Source organism: Sceloporus undulatus, chromosome 7, assembly GCF_019175285.1.
Source record: "Sceloporus undulatus isolate JIND9_A2432 ecotype Alabama chromosome 7, SceUnd_v1.1, whole genome shotgun sequence".
NCBI lineage: Eukaryota > Metazoa > Chordata > Lepidosauria > Squamata > Phrynosomatidae > Sceloporus > Sceloporus undulatus.
Window position 1 is genome coordinate 41,061,276 of NC_056528.1, and position 18,886 is coordinate 41,080,161.

General features: G+C 41.8%; 1 protein-coding gene across 6 annotated transcripts in view; it reads left to right on the forward strand.

The window, feature by feature from the left end:
• Positions 1-2,095: 2,095 nt before the first annotated feature.
• Positions 2,096-18,886, forward strand: part of DIAPH2 (diaphanous related formin 2) — a 111,332-nt gene continuing 94,541 nt past the window's right edge. Inside the window, exons 1-5 of one of the 6 annotated variants that reach the window (XM_042478066.1) lie at positions 2,096-2,357; positions 6,136-6,168; positions 7,605-7,781; positions 8,571-8,675; positions 14,317-14,337. In XM_042478066.1, coding sequence (XP_042334000.1) covers positions 2,238-2,357; positions 6,136-6,168; positions 7,605-7,781; positions 8,571-8,675; positions 14,317-14,337 — 456 coding nt within the window. In that variant the 5' untranslated portion in view covers positions 2,096-2,237. The remainder of the gene's footprint in view (positions 2,358-6,135; positions 6,169-7,604; positions 7,782-8,570; positions 8,676-14,316; positions 14,338-18,886) is intronic. The other 5 variants (XM_042478063.1, XR_006104929.1, XM_042478067.1 and 2 more) reach the window with 5 other exon arrangements.

Below are 18,886 nucleotides of genomic sequence, written 5' to 3' on the forward strand. Positions count from 1 at the left end.
AGGAGGGAGTAACCTAATGCAGGATCAGCTGAAGCCAGGTGTCAACCCTTGACTTCCTCCTCATCTTTCTCTTGGGCGAAAATGCCTGAGCCTCAGAACAATCTTAATTGTTCCCAGGTGGCCATCTGTTGGAAGGCAGACCCAAACCAACCCCCCACCCCTAATCACAGGAGTTTTTAAGAGAGAGCAAAAACCCCAGGCCTACCTGAAGGATATTATCCAATTCAGTCACAGGACTGATGCAAGCAGTTCCAGAGTCCCAGTCATCAAAAGGGTGTCAAGGTGTTTACTGTATCTCTTACTTTATCTCCCCACAGTACAGTATCTGCCACAGACAAAGGACAAGCATCTGCTCACTCCCTTTGCTATAAGAGGCCAGCCAATAGAGGACTCACTCCCTGTTACAAATGCCCCAGGAACAACATGTTAATGGACTCAGAGAGATGGAGGCCCTCAGCCATGTAAAGCCCAGGCCACTGGTGAAATGTGGAAGAAAGTGCCCCAACCCCCCTTTTTTATATTGTGTTTATTAACAAAAACATATTAAAATAGCCACACAACAAAATAATAACCATGACAAGTCGATCATAGAATTGTAGTAGATGTCTGGGGAGTAAAAAATCTCACCTGCTGCTTTGCCTTCTGCTTGCTGACATCGGACGTTATTTAGACAAGGGAAACTGGAAGTATAATCCAATGGCAATCTGAATGCAATGATGGGGTTTGTTACTGCGTGATAGACTACCACACGCAATTTCGGGCAATGGGAAGTCAGTCCGAATGCAATCATGGGGTTTAATGTTATTGCGCGATAGACTATCTCACACAATTTTGGGCAATGGCAAGCTATTTTTGGGCAATGGGAATCACTGAACTAGAGAACTCATGTGAATGCGTTTTGGCCCCACTTTCTTTTCATTCGAAATTAAGAGAAATCCCCCCGTGTGATAAAGTCCATCATCTCATCAGCATTTTGCAGGCTGTATCCAGAGCTCTACTAGAAGGGATGGAGGCTGACATTTTGTGAATTTTGGCCTGTTTTTTTGCCCCCAAATGTGCTCCAACAGGCGCAAGACGCGTTTCCATCACATCCTGCGTCCCACCTGAGCCACTTTTAGGGACAGGAGAAGACATTTTAAAAACAAGAAGCTTACAGGGAGCGGCTTTTCTTCACTCCCTGTTGTTAACAGGCCTCTCTTGGGCCTCATATGGCTAAGGAAGGTCCAATAACTTGGTAAAAGGAGACACTTTGGAGCATTTTTGTGGGAACAGGTGCCATCCTCCATAGATTCTCACAGTTGCCCAAGGGTTGGTTTTTTCGGAGCGGTGGGAAGGATATCTGGAAATGGAGCAGAATTTAAAAACAGCATTAAAGACCAGTCTTTTCTTGCAGATGATTTTGTTTTAATATGTATGTGTCTCTTCTTTATTTTACAGTGATGTGTTTTTTAACTGATGTTGTGTATTTGTTGGTGTGTTGTTAGGAGGTGGGGAAATCATAATAAAAATAATAATAATGTTTCTTATATTAAAAATATAATAAAACATCTGCATCTGCTCCATCCACACTGGAGAAATAATCCGGTTTCATGCCACTCGGATTGCCACGGCTCAATGCTACTGCATTCTGGGAACTGTAGTTTGTTGCGGCACCAAATGCTAAATGTCTGAGAAAACTACAGTTCCCAGAATTCCATGGCAGTTAAATGCTATTAGATTCTGGGAACTGTAGTTTCTCAGAAGAGCTCTGATAGAGAATGCTATAAATGTCTCCAAGACTTCTGGGATCCTAAACCGGATTATATCTCCAGTGTGGATGCAGCCCCTTCTTTCCTGCAGTCTCAGGTCCTCTCTCTCTCTATTTCCTTTTTACTTCCGCTTCCCAACATTCCTTTCCATCCGGGCATTTTCCCCCTCCTTTCCTTTTAAAGCGCATCGCTTCCGGGTTCCTAATTGGCCTCGTTCTGAACCCAGAGTAAGGGCAGCTGCCTCAGAGAGCGTTGTGCGCGTGCGCGGCGCCCTCTCCTCCCCCCTCCCTCTCCTAGAAAGAGGAAAGCGACGGCTCTCCGGCGCCTCTCCTCTCGCTTTGCTGCTTGGCGCATGCGCACTCCGGGAGATTTGACAGGAGGCGTCGCGAGCGGAGCGGAAGGGCCGAGGCGGCCGTCAAGAGGGAGGTTCCGCGAGGCGCTTTAAGCCCCTCTGGAGCGTCTATGGGGCCCTGAGGGGCTAAAGGAGGCATGGAGAACGCGGCCGAGGAAGGGCTGGGCAAGGGGAACCCTAAGCGGGGCGGCGCCTCGGGGGGAGGCCGCTCCCCGGCTCCTGCCTCGGAGGACGAGGGCAAGAATAAGCCCAAGCTGGTGAGCGAGAAAGAAGGAGAGAGGGAAGGAAGGAAGGAAGGAGGGAAGGAGGGAGGGAGGGAGGGAGCGGTGCCTGTTCCCATTTCACGCCAAACGGTCATGCCTTTTGCACCAAGGCAATCCCCATCTGCCTCCAAATGCCAGGCTAAGGCAATCTGCCCTCCATGGTCACACCCTGGAGACTGAGAACTTCCATTATAGGACCATAGAGTTGGGAGAGGCCCCAAGGAGGGCCCTGATCCAGCCCAGCCCCCTTCCTCTGCCATGCAGGAACTCCCAGTCGAAGCATCCCCATTGACAGATGGCCATCCAGTCTCTGCTTAAAGACCTCCAAGGAAGGAGACTCCACTACTCTCCCAAGATTATATATCCCTCGGTCAAACAGCCCTGACTGTCAGGAAGCCCCTCCTAATGTTGGGCTGGGGTCTCTTTTCCTGGAGCTGTCTTCCTGAGGCCAGCTCCATCATGACTTGCCTGGAAAGAAGAAGTCAATCAATCAAAGCCTTTATTACAGTCAACACACCTCCAGGCAAGAAGCCCATCCGCCATCATCCAGAGCAGTGGCTCTCAACTTTTCTGATGCCGCGAGCCTTTAAGTTCCTCATGTTATGGTGACACCCCCCCCCATAAAATTACTTCCATCACTACATGCGAATATGTGTTTTCCAAAGGTCTTAGGCGACCCCCATGAAAGGGTCATTCAGCCTCCAAAGGTGCCCTGACTCACAGGTTGGGAACCACTGATCCAGAGGGAGAGAAGGGCAGGGCAGCTCCAATAGGGCCTGATCAGAGTAAGAAGAAGGGCCCTCCCTCCAGTCCATCTGCCTTGACCCAGGCCTCAGAAGGAGAGAAGATCTGCTGGACTTTTCCCCTTCCTTCCCCACTGCCATTCCCTTTTCTATCTGCTTCATTGTAGAAGGTCAATCAAGACAATATACACACACTAAATAAGAAAGAACTCGGCAACTCCATCAACAGACAGCAGTACGACAAAACAAACTGTGGACGCTGTGCTTTGAATTCAGAGTAAAAGAAGGAGCCATTAAAGGTCTTCTGTCACTGTCTTGGAATATGATTCCTTTATGAAGCCTCTTGTATAATGTCATTCCAGAAACCCAGCTGATGAGCTGGTGTCAAGCGTTACTAAAGGTCAATACGTTCACACAAGTTACATCTAAGGGGATGGCTGCTGGGATTCATTCAAAGAGGGAGCAGAAGAAGGACAGTGCCATGGATCTGTTTGCTGAGTGTGGGGGTTTTTTGTCAGTTACTTTTAGTGCCCTAGTCCTGAATCTATAGAGAAGACCTGCAGAATATGGCAGTAGGTGTATGAATTAATATCAATTAATAATATTAATTAATATTATTAATTAGAATAGATTAATACTAATTCTCCTCCTCCTCCTCCACCTGGCCCTTTCCTCAGGAGAAAGCCAAACAGTGGAGGAGCCTTGCCTTTCTTTGTCCTCTCCCACCGTTCAGAAGAAGGCTGAGCAATGGAGGAGGCCTAAGGGGTGAGTGTTTGCCCCTCTTCCTCCTCCTGTCCTTCTCAGAAGGAAGCTGTCCCCCTCCTTCATTTCTGGGCAAGCATTCACCTGTCTTTCTCCTGCTGCCCCCTGGCCTTCTCCTCAGGAGAAAGTAGAACAGCGGAGGAGCCTTACAGGACAAATGTTTGCCTCTCCTCCTCTTCCTTCGCTCAGCCTTCTCCTCAAGCTGAGGAGCCTTGCAGGGTCAGCGTTAGCCCTTCTTCCTCCTCGTCCTCCTCCACATGGCCCTCTGCTCAGGAGGAGGCCAAGTAGTGGAGGAGCCTTGAAACCATTTCACATCCTTGTGGACCACCCAAAAACCTTTGGTGGTCAGCATGTGGGCCCTGGGCTATATGTTGTGCAGGCCTGCTGCTATAGAGGCTGTGGACTTGACAGCTGTTTGATCAGCCCTGCCGGGAAGAGCCCTCTGTTTGCAACTACCCTTGCCTTGTGAAGGTGTAGCTTTTCATTGTATGAAGGCGGAACAGTCTCAACTACTTTTGCAGACAAATTGCTTTTAAAAAATCTGCAGCAGTAGGTTCCAAATTTGGCAGTCCTTGGGGTGAAACGCATGGCCCTGAAGGATTGGAGCCACAGCGAGTGGTGTCTATACACCATGCCTCCAAGTCACCAGGAAGCTGGTTGGTGTGTAATTGCCAATGCGGCTTCTGGGTGACTCGGGGACATGGCATGTCTAAACGCCACACCCCCAAGTCAGCTAGAAGCCGGCTTTACCGTGCCGTCTGTTTAGGTCCTTAGGGACAGAGAGAAGAGTGTGACTTAAATAAGATTTCCTAAGCCTCACTGTGAATTAGTGAACAAGTGAGAGAAGAAACTTGCTAGGTTCTTTAAGTAGATTGTTCTTGTGTTTCCTACAGTCTTGAATCTCTCATTGTTTCTTAAACTTATTTCTGCATTTACATCCTGTCTTTTGTCAGTGGCGATCAATGCCATGCATAGCTCTTTCTCTCCATTTTATTCTTGCAACAGCTCTGTGAGTCAGGTTAGGCGGAGTAATAATGTTGACTTTTATCCAAAAAGTTTCATGATTAAGTAGAAAATTGAACTTGAGCTAGTCTAATTCTCTAACACCAAACAAGATCTACATTGTGGAGTTGAAGGCTTTCATGGCTGGCATCCATAGCTTTTTGTGGGGTTCTAGAGCTATGTGGCCATGTTCTAGAAGAGTTTCTTCCTGACGTTTCGCCAGCCACAGATGCTGGCGAAACATCAGGAAGAAACTCTTCCAGAACATGGCCAGATAGCCTGAAAACCCCACAAAAAACTAAAGATCTTACATTGTTCTGATTACTCTTATACCTGAGCCTTTCGATAGAAGCAAACTCTTTCCTTTGTTGTTGTTAACTGCCACCAAGTAGACCTCTGCTTGTGGCGACCTCCAAGATTGATAATGAGAATCCTCCAAGAAACCCTTTTATCAACAGCCCTGTCCAGGTCTTGTAAACTCAAGGCCATGGCTTCCTTTTTTGAGGACTTCCATCTTACTGCCTTCTGTCTTGCCAAGCATCATTGTCTTTTTTTAGTGAGTCGTGATTTCTAACGATATGTCCAAGTATGATTATCTTAGTCTTCCTGGCTTCTAGGGCAAGTTCAGTTGTGATTTTCTATAAGACCCATTTATTTGTATGTTTGGCTTGTTGTTAATCGCCTTTGAATCACCTTTGACCCATGGTGACCCTGTGAAAGGCCACCCTATCCTCAACTGCCTTGCTCAGCTCCTGTAGACTCATGGCTGTGACTTTTCTGACTGAATCTACCCACCTGGAATGTGTTCCTCCTCTTTTCTTATTGCCCTTCATTTTACCAACCGTTATAGTCTTTTTTAGTGAGTCTTTTCTCATGATACGGTCAAAATAGAAACCATCTCAGTTTAGTCATCTTTGCTTCTCGGGAGAGTTTGGGCCTGATCTGCATTGTACATTTCTGTATAGAATCATAAAGTTGGAAGAGACCACAAGGGCTGTCCAGTCCAGTGCCCTGACATGCAGGAACTGACAATCAAAGCACCCCTGACAGATGGCCAATTTATGAAGTACATTGGTGATATGTAGCCAGGCAGAAATTTTGTAGTGGTAATTTTAAATGCTTGGTTCATGAGGGTGCCAATACTCTGCTTTTAGCAGGCGAAAAAGGAGGATAGAGTGATTTTGAGACATTGACAGAAGAAATGTAATGTTACTTTTTAAAAAGTGGGTAACCCACTCTTTCTCATTTTCTTGATTTTTGAATAGAACCTACAGATTAAAACTTTGGCAGATGATGTGGTAAGAGTCTCATGTACTGGGTTTGTATTCTTTTTTGTAATGCATGCCTGCTTGTACTGCATATGAGTAACTTTGCAAAGCGAAACACTAAGAGTATGAAGTGCTCTACTGAATAATCTCTAACTTCCTATAATGAAATGGTTCTTATTCTTGGATTTTCGTGACTATCGCTCTCAGCAATCTAACCTGCATGACAGTTTGTTAAGGATGATGGCAGTTGTAATCCAACACCAAGTTTGAACGATTGATTTCAAGGTTCCCCGACCTTTGGTTTAAGACTCCCTTCTCCTGCATATCATATTTTCTTACTCTGTCTCTAAGGTGTTTGGACACTTTTAGTGCTGTCACTGTCACAGATGTTCACATATAGATATCATTTCACAAAGACTGCCTTACTAAGCTGCATCCAGGGAATTCATTTCAGATAGAACTTTCTCCATGCTTCCCAAAGTAGCATCCAGTTTTCTTCCCCCCTCCCGACCCTTTCTATGCAGAATGCAGTCGTGACAAGCAGAAGTAGAGATTATTCTCTTCTACTAATATGCATGCATGTGTTGTTAAGAGGAATAAGAGACTGACTAAACAATTATATCTCCAGTATTCTGCTTCTTAATGTTACCTGCAACTAATGCCTACTAAGCATGTAAAAGGTTTGTTTTGAAGCAGTTTAATAGCTAACTTGTACGATGAGTGATAAAAAGAGACTTAAAGAGTGATCTAAAGATGCTTTAAAATAGGGCTGTCATGATTCTGGAGTAGATAAATTTTCCAGTTTTGATATACCCTGTTGAAATAACCTCCATTTGTCAATCTGTGGAGAACTGGATTTTCCCTTTAAGTTCTCATGCATGTGTGTGTATGTAATCCCAGTTATATGTACTCTATGATTCTGTTAATATTTTACAGAAGAATGAAGTCTAATATTGGATGGAGAGCTGAGCATCCTCAAAAGATTGTTTTCACTTACTTTGTTTAATTCATATAGAAATGAATTTCAGGATGAAAAATATTTTCATGAGGTCCTGGTTTGCCTCATGATTAATAACAGTAAAACTTTAGCAAACTAAGCAGTTTATTTAGATTGTATAACAGTTACAGTTACCTGGCTCAAAATTGTTTAGTGTAGAATTAGGAGATTCAGAATTTATGATGACTACACATAGTTCTGATTCTAGGTAAGTGATGCATACCACATTATGTGCCTAAATATTAGGTTGCCTTATTTGGCTTAACATTGCATTGGATTTAATAACTTAGATTACAAATTGTATATTGGAAAAAGGTGGCATTTTCAAATGGAGCAGACCCATTGTTAGATTAAGCAAAGCATTAGTTCCACAGTTTCAGAACTGTAGTTAAAGTTTGATTATCTTTGGCATGATTATGTTTCTCTTCCACACCAGCACTTAGATAATTATTATTATTATTTTTTGCAGCGTGACAGAATAACCAGTTTTAGGAAATCAGGTGTCAAAAAGGAGAAGCTTCTGATTCAGCACCCCATTGATTCACAGACTTCTATAAATGAACTGCCAATGGCTCAGCCGCTGTTTGATGAACGCTCAATGAATTTGTCAGAAAAAGAAGTTATGGATCTATTTGAAAAAATGATGGTAAGGTTTTTGCTCAATACCTTTTTTGTGTTATGAACAATGTATTTGCTTTTTGTACGATGGACAGTGTAAAAAGTGATACTTCTGTGAGTTTTCCCAGTGCTTTCCTAATTATCAGTTATCAATTCTCACTACAAGATGAATTCAGGAAATCATGATGAAAGGGAATAATATAGGTTAACACCATGTTGGTGAACCTATGGCACATGTGCCACATTTGGCACGTGGCCTAGTTCGCGAGGGCATGGCAGCCAACAGTGAACTATTTGGGAGGCGAGGCGGGAGCATGTGTGCGCATGTGCATGGCCCTACTCCTTGTACCAGCCCAGTTTGCCCTGTACAACCAGACCATAGCAAGGAGAGGCAAGCAGGCACGTGTGGTGGGCCATCCTTTTCTTGCAGCCTAGCTGTCCAATGAAGAACCAAACCTAGCCCATTCTTGTTGGAAGCCCCCGCCCCCCCAACGAGGCAAGAACCTGGGGGATGCCATTTTGTTCTTGTCCTTTTCATCTTGGACTTGGGGCTGTGTGTGGTATGACTTCAAGTCTTGGAAATTTTGTATTCTTGCCCTTGACTGTAAATGAAAAGCATTTGAGATGTGCATTAAGACCATTCATGTAAACTATATAACATGGGATAATGATATCAAATAGCCTGTTTGTTGTAAGCCAGTCATTGTTACTCTCTCCTTAAACATAGAGTCATTCTTAGTATATGTACGTATGAAGATTAAAACTGTGAAATAGTAGTCCAATCTTAGTAATATTATAATCATTTTCTATTTTACAGGAAGACATGAACCTGAATGAAGAGCGAAAAGCTCCTTTACGGAATAAAGACTTGACCACAAAACGTGAGATGGTTGTCCAATACATTTCTGCAACTGCCAAATCTGTAAGTAGTAAGTCCCCCTCCACTCACCTCAATATAAGTGAGACTAATACTCTGAACATCACCTCCAATTTTCAGTTAAAATCTTCAGTTTTCTGCTTCATTTTATTCTTCTTAGAGTACTTACAAATATTCTTTCATAAAATCATTTATGGGTTTAAGCCTTAATTAGAATGTATTACATATCTCACAACTGCTTGGTAGTGTGAAACATGCTTCTGTCTTAAACCAATAAATACCCTAAGCCCATTGAGCCAGAATAATTTTCAAGGTTTTTCACATACTTTTGCACCGTGGATAGTACTAATTTAAAGATAATTTATAGCTGTTTTAAAACAAAGTATGAAATTACGAACTCTTAGATCATATTATCTGATATTGGTTGATGTTCTAGTTTCTGTACTATTGTAGAACTGGGACCAGGGATCATATCCTCACTTCTGTGCATGCAGTTTACTTTTAAGATCAATTCATTTCAAGAATAGTTCCATTATAGATACTTTACTCCTGATACCACTGCAAACTGCTATGGTTTACCTGGTTCTTTGAATCCTGACAAATACATTATTTTTGCGTACTGATGTAATGAGAAATGATAAACTCATTAAAATGTTGTATCATTTCAGTGATGTAGTTCCCTGAGTTGTAGGTGATGACTTCTAATCCTTTCCTTTCTGTGAAGATAACTGTTTGCATTTCAAAAGCTTGTTACAATAAGCAGGCTAGATTTTAGACTTTGGAATTCCATAATAAATCAAGTTATAAAACCGGAAATGCTGTATTTTAAGCCTCTTCAGTTTTGTGAAGTTGAAGGCTTTCATGGCTGGCATCCATAGTTTTTTGTGGGCTTTTGGGGCTATGTGGACGTGTTCTAGAAGAATTTATTCCAGACATTTTGCCTGCATCTGTGGTCCTGAAAAACACCAAAATCAAGACTCAGCACATGCAAATGAACATCACAGAGGGTCAGGGGGTTTCCCAGAAGACAATGAATCATTAATTAAATAGACACAAATCCTCATTGTATATTCTCCCACCCTGAGGACTTGCCATTCACCAACAGACCAACACAGAGATTAACATGTATATCACTTCCTCTCAACCAAGGATATACCCCCTACACCTCCATGCCACTATTCTCTGAAGACGCCAGCTACAGATGCAGGTGAAACGTCAGCTTTCACTTACCCATGTCTGAAAAAGTATGGTCTCTCTAGGCATTTCACTATCCATGGTAAGTCTGCGATTATATCTCCCATTGAATACAGGGGTCGTATTTTATTTCCATGTGTAAAAAGTTGAGGATTTTATCTTAATATAATATTAATGGTTTTAATTTTCAGCTGTTGTTTCCACTGCATTGGATAGCCCTCATGCAGCGGTTCAGGAAAACACCTGAAGTCGATTTCTAATCCATTTGTACCTTTTGCTCTTATGACACTCCTTTATAATCTGACATTGAATGTCTTCGTACACTGTAATTTGTAGCACTATCAAAACAGGCTAGCTGCATATTTTAAAATTTGTTTTGGTATCCAAGGGCAGAAATATGTTTCATGTGATAAGTTAAATTAGCCACAAAGCTAATTCCAGTATAATTAGAGCATTGCTTGGTTTTTACTTTGAAATTCTGATGAATCTTCACTCAGTTTTGTACACAAGTTATTGTTTGTAGTAAAGTGCTTTGGGAAATGCAGGCTTGTATATTCAGTACTGTTTTTCAACCTAAAGGCAGAAATATAATCTGAGTGTGAAATGCAGATAACAGTACATGAATAACCTTGTACATTATTGTGTTTAAAATTAAGTAGAGAATACTGTATATACTCATGTATAAGTCTAGAATTTTTAGTCAAAAAATTGACCTGAAAAACATGAGTTGACTTATCCACAGGTCAATGTATATACTGTACTTTAACTCTTATTTAAAAAGGAATGATGCTCTGGTGGAAAGCAAGAGCATAATATGTCCTGGAATCAGGACATTCTCTCATCCATCCAGACTTTAGTGTGAGCACAAACAGTTGTGCCTGCTGGAATTTTGTAAGATGTTTGGCATTGTTTTCCTTGCTTCATCCTTTAGATGCTTTGTCACATGCCCCTAAGTTTTACCCTTGACTTATACACGGGTCATATCAAAATCCATGATTGTGGCCTCAAAACCTAACCTCGATTTATACATGTGGTCAACTTATAGTCAAGTATTTATGGTAAAATTATATTTATATTTGTCCAGGTTTGTTTATAAATTTGAAATAGAAGGGAAAGAACCCATGAAAGAACCATAAATGCGCATAGCTGGAAACCTGTACATAGTGTAACACTTAAAACACACAATACAATATTTATTTGTAATAGCATGCTTTACTATTTATTCTGTTAAATGCCACAAGTAATACTTTTTTAAACCAGATACAGTGAGACACACAGATGCAATGTATGCTTCTAAAAGATTTAGAGTTTGAAAGATTACATCCTGCATTGTGTAATGTAGACATCCAGTTCATAGTGTCATAAAAATAAAATCTAGGATTATAGGATGAATTAACGCTTCATCTGCATTTAGAAGTATTATTGGTAAGACTAATTTAAAGGTTTTGAAATAATTTTTGGAGTGTGTCGGAAGTGAATCTCAGACAAAAATTTTAAAAAGTGAGGTATGCTTTCCACTTCATCCATACTGTCTAGAAGAAAAACAAGTACAAAACCTTTCACGTAATGAGCTGCTTATTAATTAGTCATGCTCATTTTAAGACTTGTTGGTAGTTATGTGCCATTAAGTGGCTTCAAATTATGTCAACCATATGAATAAAAGATCTTTATGGTGGGTTACAGATCGCCGAAAACTGGCGGTCTGCCGCCGCCAGGTGCAGGATCCAGGAACCGCAGCAGCCAAACGGCGCGGTTCCCAGACTCTGCAAAGAAGGAGCGTGAAAATTGCACCCCGGAAGAGACGCCGCAAGTGCCGAAGCGTGCACTCGTGGCGTCATTTCCGGGGGCACGACGTGCAGACGCAGTGCGTCCGCTATGTCAAGATGGCGGTGGCCATGTGGAACGACCGCCGCCATTTCATACTGGAAGAGACACCCCTTTCTAACCCTAGTACGGACTGAGTCCGTGCTAGGGTGCCCGTTTGTAATGGGCCTAAGATACCCAATTTAATTGCTTTTTAATTTTTTTATAATCTGTTGTTTTAACTGTATTTTGTTTTAGCATAAATTGTAAGCTGCCTTGAGTCCCAAATTGGGAGAAACATGGGACAAGAAACAAACGAACAAACACAAAAAACAGACACCCACTCAATTTTCTTGGTAAAGTAGTGAACATAATCCTTGTCTCCAGAGGTGTATGTATATAATGGGAATTGAGCATCCATGGATTTTGGTATCCATCGATAGGAGGGGGGCCTGGAACTGAATCCCAGTGCATACCAAGGCCCCAGTGTAACTGCTACCAAAGTCTTTCAAGCTCAGTTCTTCTTCATATTCATATTCTCTGTGCCTAGTGGGCTAAGTGTATCCATGCCTGTGAAGAAAGTTCTAGAGCTGAGTAGCTTGACAGAAAGACTGCCCCCCTCCTGTCTATCCTACATGACAAAGCCTGCAAATCTACCTCCTTCTTAATTTCTTTCATCTGTCACCAGCGCAAGTCCCTTTGTCAGATTTGATCTTCCAGTTGGTCTAACATCAATACAAAGAGCAGATCATTCCACAGAGAGTCTGTGAACAGTTAGAAGGGAATCCCATAATCACAAAAAAGTCAACATGCGTTTCTGAAAAACAAGTCATGCCAGACTAATTTGAATTCTTATATGGATAAAATTACCAGCTTGGTAGATAAAGGCAATGGTGTGTATATTGCATATCTTGATTTGCGGAAGGCCTATGACAAGGTCCTCCATGACACCCTTGCAAACAAGCTAGTAAAAGGTGGGTTAGACAGTGCAACTGTTAAATAGATTTTTAATTGATTAAATGGATTTGTAATTGACCAAACCCAAATGGTGCTCAGCAATGGCTCCGCTTTGTTCTGGATGCCATAGGGTTCTGTCCTGGACTGAGTGCTACTCAACTTCTTTATCAGTGACTTAGATGAAAGAATAGGGAGCATGCTTATCAGATTTGCATATGACACCAAATCAGGAGGAATAGATAATAAACCAGAGGATCGGATCAAAATTCAAAATGACTTTCATAGATTAGAAAGCTGGGCCAAAGCTAACAAAATAAATTTCAACACAGAGAAATGTAAGGTACTGCACTTAGGGAAAAAAAATGAAATACTTAGATATAGGATGGGGGACACTTGGCTTAAGGAGACTACCTGTGAAAGGGATCTAGGAGTCCTAGTAGACCACGAGTTGAACATAAGTCAATAGCGTGATATGGCAGCTAAAAAGGCAAAGTGATTCTAGGCTGTATCAATAGAAGTATAGTGTCTAGATTGAGGGAACTATTAGTGCCACTTTATTCTGCCTTGGTTAGTCCTCACCTGAAATACTGTGTCCAGTTCTGGGCACCACAGTTCAAAAAGAATGTTGAGAAGCTGGAGCGTGTCCAGAGAAGGGCAATCAAAATGGTAAAAGGTCTGGAAACCATGCCACAAGAGGAGTGAATTAGGGAACTAGCTATGTTTAGCCTGGAGAAGAGCAGGATAACAGGGGATATGATAGCCTTGTTTAAATATTAGAAGGGATGTCATATTAAGGATGGAGCAAGCTTGTTTTCTGCTGCTCTAGTGAATAGGACCTGAAACAATGGATTAGGAGGAACGTCCTGACAGTAAGGGCTGTTCAACAGTGGAACATACTGCCTCGGAGTGTAGTGGAGTCTCCTACCCTGGAGGTCTTTAAACAGAGGCTTGATGGCCATCTGTCGGGGATGCTTTGATTGAGATTTCCTGCATGGCAGGGGGTCAGAATGGCTGCTGTGGTCTCTTCCAAGTCTATGATTCTATGATTTCTGTCATTTCTGTTTTGTCTTTCTTTCGCTATTGTTTCATCTCCTACATTTTCTGGCCCATTTGTGTGATTCATAGAGACCATGATGAAGAAGGACAGCTTGCTTACCTGTAACTGTAGTTCTTCGAGTGGTCATCTGTGAATTCACACAAACCCACTCATCCTCTCCTTAGGTTGAGTGCTGCACATATTTCCTCAGTATACTGCTGTGTGGCATCCATTGGAACTGAGGAACATGAGTGGAACTGCTAGGGGTGTATATTAGGTGGGCAGAGCTACAGCCAAAAAGTTTCCCCTAGAGATTCTAGAATGTCTCTGCACTGGTGCAGAAAAACCCATTTGTGTGAATTCACAGATGAAGAACTACAATTACAGGTAAGTAACCTGTGCTCATTGTGTTTGCATGCACTAATATGCTGTACAGTGTTTCTCTAATTAAGTAAGTCTTCATTTTTCTATCTTAAAAGGTTAGGGATACATAAAACTAAAATGCACTTTGAAATAGCTGCTTTATAGCTTGCTGAGATGGCTTTATGAATATTTTCAATGTCATGAAAAGTATTTTTTTTAACAGCTACTAACAACTAAACACTTGATTATTTGTGTGGACTGCTTCAGCCTACTCATTTTATTCTTTTCTTTATTTTTTTGCTATCACTACTCTTGGTTGGTCACTGCATGCAGATTATTGGAAGTAGAGTTCCGGTGAGTATGAACATAGTTTGCTATAATTTGCAAGTGCATGATTTGACAGTAAGAAAAATTTTGAAGTCGTTGGTAATTGCTGCACATTATATTGACCTATTGCACGTCTGTTTAATGTGATTTGGCAGACATATGTTTTTACTATAATTCATATGAAAATTTGAAGAAAGCTTTTAATGCCATAACTGGGGGTAAGGATGATGATCAAACTGTAGAGTATGGTGGAAGTAGTTTCTGTCTCCCCTAAAATGGTTTTGCAGATTCCAGACATTATGATATAATATGGTAGAACTGAATTCCCTATACTGTATTGCTGTTAACTGGTTTGTGAAGTAAGTGGTTCACTTTATTGAATTACAAGTTTTATCTGAGCAACATGTAATGGAGCTGGCTAACTCCACATCTTGTAACCTAGTCATATTTCACACTTTCAAACCAGAGCTCTTACCAGGTAGTGCAAATATTATAATCTTTAACTGGGAGCAGACTGTCCTCCACCCAGATGTCTTATTGGATACTTTTGTTGCAATGGGAATATATACTGAACCAAAACAAGGATATATCATAGTAATATTTTTTTTTGCTGATAATGTGTATCCAGAACATATATGGTTCAACATGCCTCTAAGCAAAACATTGTGTTCTGAATATTTTTCTTTCTTATTCTGATGTATCAGTTCTCTCACAAAAATAATGAAATGAGTTTCTTTTCCTTCATTTCTTTGAATTAATAATGTAGGGAATAGAGATTTCCATTTTTGCCTGACAAAATATTGGCCTGGGCATTTGGGGTACAATTTCTGTTGGGCTTCATGCAGAATTCAATTTTATTTTCTTAGCCTAAGTGCTCCTAAAGTAACTTGCGGTGCTCCTAGAGTGACTCTCCGCTTGCAGTGTTTGAGCTAGTGTGGTGTACATTCATAAAGGATAATTTGGAATACCTCTCCTGCAGATTCTACAATACCATTTTTCTTCTGTGGTGTGTTGACAGTATAGAAATATAGACAAGGATCTACATATAAAAAACATGGGTGGTGGCATTTTGTTCGGCCGGATATGCACTCTTGTAACTTTTGAGAGTTGTGTTTACAGTTGTTAATGACTGAACGTGACAGCAAAAACCTACCCATTAATCCAGGTAGAGCCCCAGTCAAATGGTTTCTGGGGTGCTGCAGATTGCTCCCCAATCACTGTCTGGCCAGTGTTTTCTCCAGCACCTTATCAATAGCCATGCTGGACAGTGAGGTGCTTGGTACATCATTTTCCCCAATCTCCCCTATGGCTCCAGAAGGTTCAGTTTTTCCCTATTTTTCTTTGTAGTCTCTGTGCCTTACACAAGGGGCTTTCACACTTGTGAAGAGACCCCAATAGAATGTTCCAGAGCTGAATAGCTTGGCAGGCACCCCTCCGCCACCTGCTTACAGTACATGTCCTAGCTCGCCAAGCTATCATTCTCTGTTTTCTTTTGTCAAACAAATAAGTCACTCTCTTGGTATGCTCTAGTGTTAGATACCATTTTTCCTTTTTATTTCATCTATTGTCTTGTCTATTCTCCTCCTGAGGTTCTTCTTTTTCTTCTACTACCACCCACTCACTCTCTCTTTCTTTACTTCATGACTCCTCCCTTTTCTTTCCCTTCTTCTCATAGGGCCTCTACTTCTCTGTTTAAATGCTGCTCCACCTGTGGATGCAAAGTTTCTTGGTCAGGTGTTCATTTGGAGTGTTTATTTTGCCTCGGAGAGGAACACGTCACCAGCATTGCTGAATCTGCTGGCGTTTTACTAGCGAAGCTATTAAAAACTGAGCTTCTTGCCTGAATATTGATCTTTGGAACAAGTGTCTCCAACTCTTGGAACAAGTGGCAGCTAAGAATTCATTCTACAGTGCTTTATTAAATTACAGGAGTAGCCAAAACTTTCTTCTGCAGCAAAGATGTCGAGACTGATGACTTTTTTTTTTGACTGACAGTTTCAGTATCCACTATAGGAACTTTGGTATCATTGACAGGAATGTTTCATACAGTCTTCTGCAGTATCAGTTGAAGGGTGTTGTTGGCAATTGCTATTACTGCTCATTATCTGAAAAAGTCCAAATATGAGCAGCATGCTTCGGAAAAGATCAGTCAGAAGAAATGTCATGCCTTTGAGGAACTGAGATCAGTTTCGGAACTGAAAAAAGATAAAAAGATAGCGAAGTGGACTGATAAGCCTATTTATGAAGTCCTGGAGTCATGTCTCATGATGTCAACAGTGGAACCTATCAAATCAGTGTCAGCTGAAGTACAATCCCACACAATATCAGTACCAAATATTCCTGCAACCTTGCAGTCTTGCCTACCATTTCATTGTAATCTTTCTCGGTTCCACCTGCCATTTCAGATCAATGAGTTTTTCTCCACCACAGGCAATCAACTATTATCTCTCAACTTGTTTGGCCTCTGGCCATTCTTCCATCTCCTCAACATGACACATTGCCATCCTATAAGGAGGGATTTTATTCTACACCTTGATTACTTTTGGTTTGATTCCAGTTGTAGCCACAGCACTACTTGTAGTTACAATTTCTCGCTCTGGTGACTCCATTGCCACTACGTTCATTCAAGTGGAGCTGATGAGGGAAATGGTGCAGCTGGGGTGGAGTTCTCTCCATCCTGGACTAGGATGTCTCACACTACAAACACTAGAATTGAAGTGGGCCTAGCGACAGGACAATGATCCAAATTGCTAGTCGGGTAATTGATAATCTAATCCCTTTTTCTGTGGTGACTTGACAGACCCTCCATCCAGATTTTTGTAAGTGAGTCTGTATAACCCAAGAACAATGGTATTTCAAGGCACTCCTATCTATTCCCACTTTCTCCATCAGCCCCTGTCCCCCACATAATGGGAATTGGGATCTTTTGACCTTACAAAGTTAAAGTTCCTTTCAACTCAGGGACAACAGATTTGGGAGACCAGAGTGATCTAAGTATAGATACCAATTTGGGCAGTCCCCCACAGCAGGGACAACATAGATGTAACATTAACAACAATGTCAACAACTCAGGCAACAAACATGTGCAAATCTCCTCAGGCCTGATTCTCTGCCCTCACTGATGGGAGGAAGACTTCATTTCTTTGTCTGCATCTGGGAAGATACCACCTTAGACCAGTGGTTTTGAAACATTTGAAGGAGGGTAACCTAATCTATTTTTACTTCTCAATTTCTTTATTTGTTCCCCAAAATCAAAAAATGAATATAAAATTATCTGGTACAAGAAGATACTCAACATGTTGTTGACATAGGGACTACTGAACCTGTTCCATCCTCTCAAAGAACAAATGCTGTCATTCCTTATTTTTTTAGTTTCCAAAAAGATCAAAACTGGAGGGCTATTTTGGATCTAAAATCGATCAGTTGGTATGTGAAGAAGTTCCAAATGCCAGATGGACAGTCAAGCAAAACTTTCAGGCCCTGGTATTTTCTTGTGTTTCTTGATCTTTTGTAGACATATCTTCACATTCCAAATTACTACCCACACAGAAATATTTCATATTTCTGCAGTCACCGTTCTGATCCTGGGTATGGGAAATCTTTAACTATTTCAATTTCATTGGCCCGGAGAGACTGCCGCTGGGGCCAAAATTAGGCTTCAGCAGAATGGAGCAACCACACGCTCCTGAACTCTAGTACACGCAGGCAGTGCCATCATGGCTCGGACTTGTCCGCATGGGGGCCGCCATGATGACACATGTGCCACGCAGTGTGCAGACGTCACTGGCAGGAAGTGTTGTCATGGCGGCACCCTTTCCTGTTTACGGCGCCGCAAAAAAGAAGCTGCTCTAGGCAGCTTCTTTTCGGCAGTCCATCGTTGCCGCGCTGTTTGGTGGCTGCAGCAACGATGCAGGGCAAAGACGAGTGGCATGGAGCCGCCCATCTGTTGAGCCCCGTAGTCTTAAGTTGAATTTATGTATTTCTTCCATGGTCATTATTTGTTCTCTTTATGTTCGGCATTCAGCCTGCATTTGTGTTTTCTTCTTTGACTTTCTTTCGTAATTGTTTCAAGTCTGATGTTTTCCACTAGTAATATGCTGTTGTCCACATATCTAAGATTGTAGATGTTCCTTCCTCCTATCTTTACTGCTCCTTCTTTTGAGCCTAAACCTGCTCTTTGTATGACATTTTCTGAATAGAATTTGAACAAGTTTTGTGATAGAACACATCCTTGCTTGACCCTTTTGATAATTTGGAATCAATCTGTTTCTCCAAATTCTGTCCAACCAGTAGCCTCTTGTCCTATGTACAGATTTATCATCAGGACTATTGGATGCAGTGGCATTCCCATAACCTTTAGAGGAGGCCTACACAACATATGGCCCGGGAGCTGCATGCAGCCCACCAAAGATTTTGGGTGGCCTGTGACGATGTGGAATGACTTCAAGGAGAAGGCCAGGCAGCAGAAAAGGAGAATGGGCAAATGCTTACTGAGCAAGACTTCTTCACCAACCGACCTTCTCCTGAGGAGGAGGCCAGGTGGCGACAGAGGAAGGTGGGCAAATACTTGCCCTAC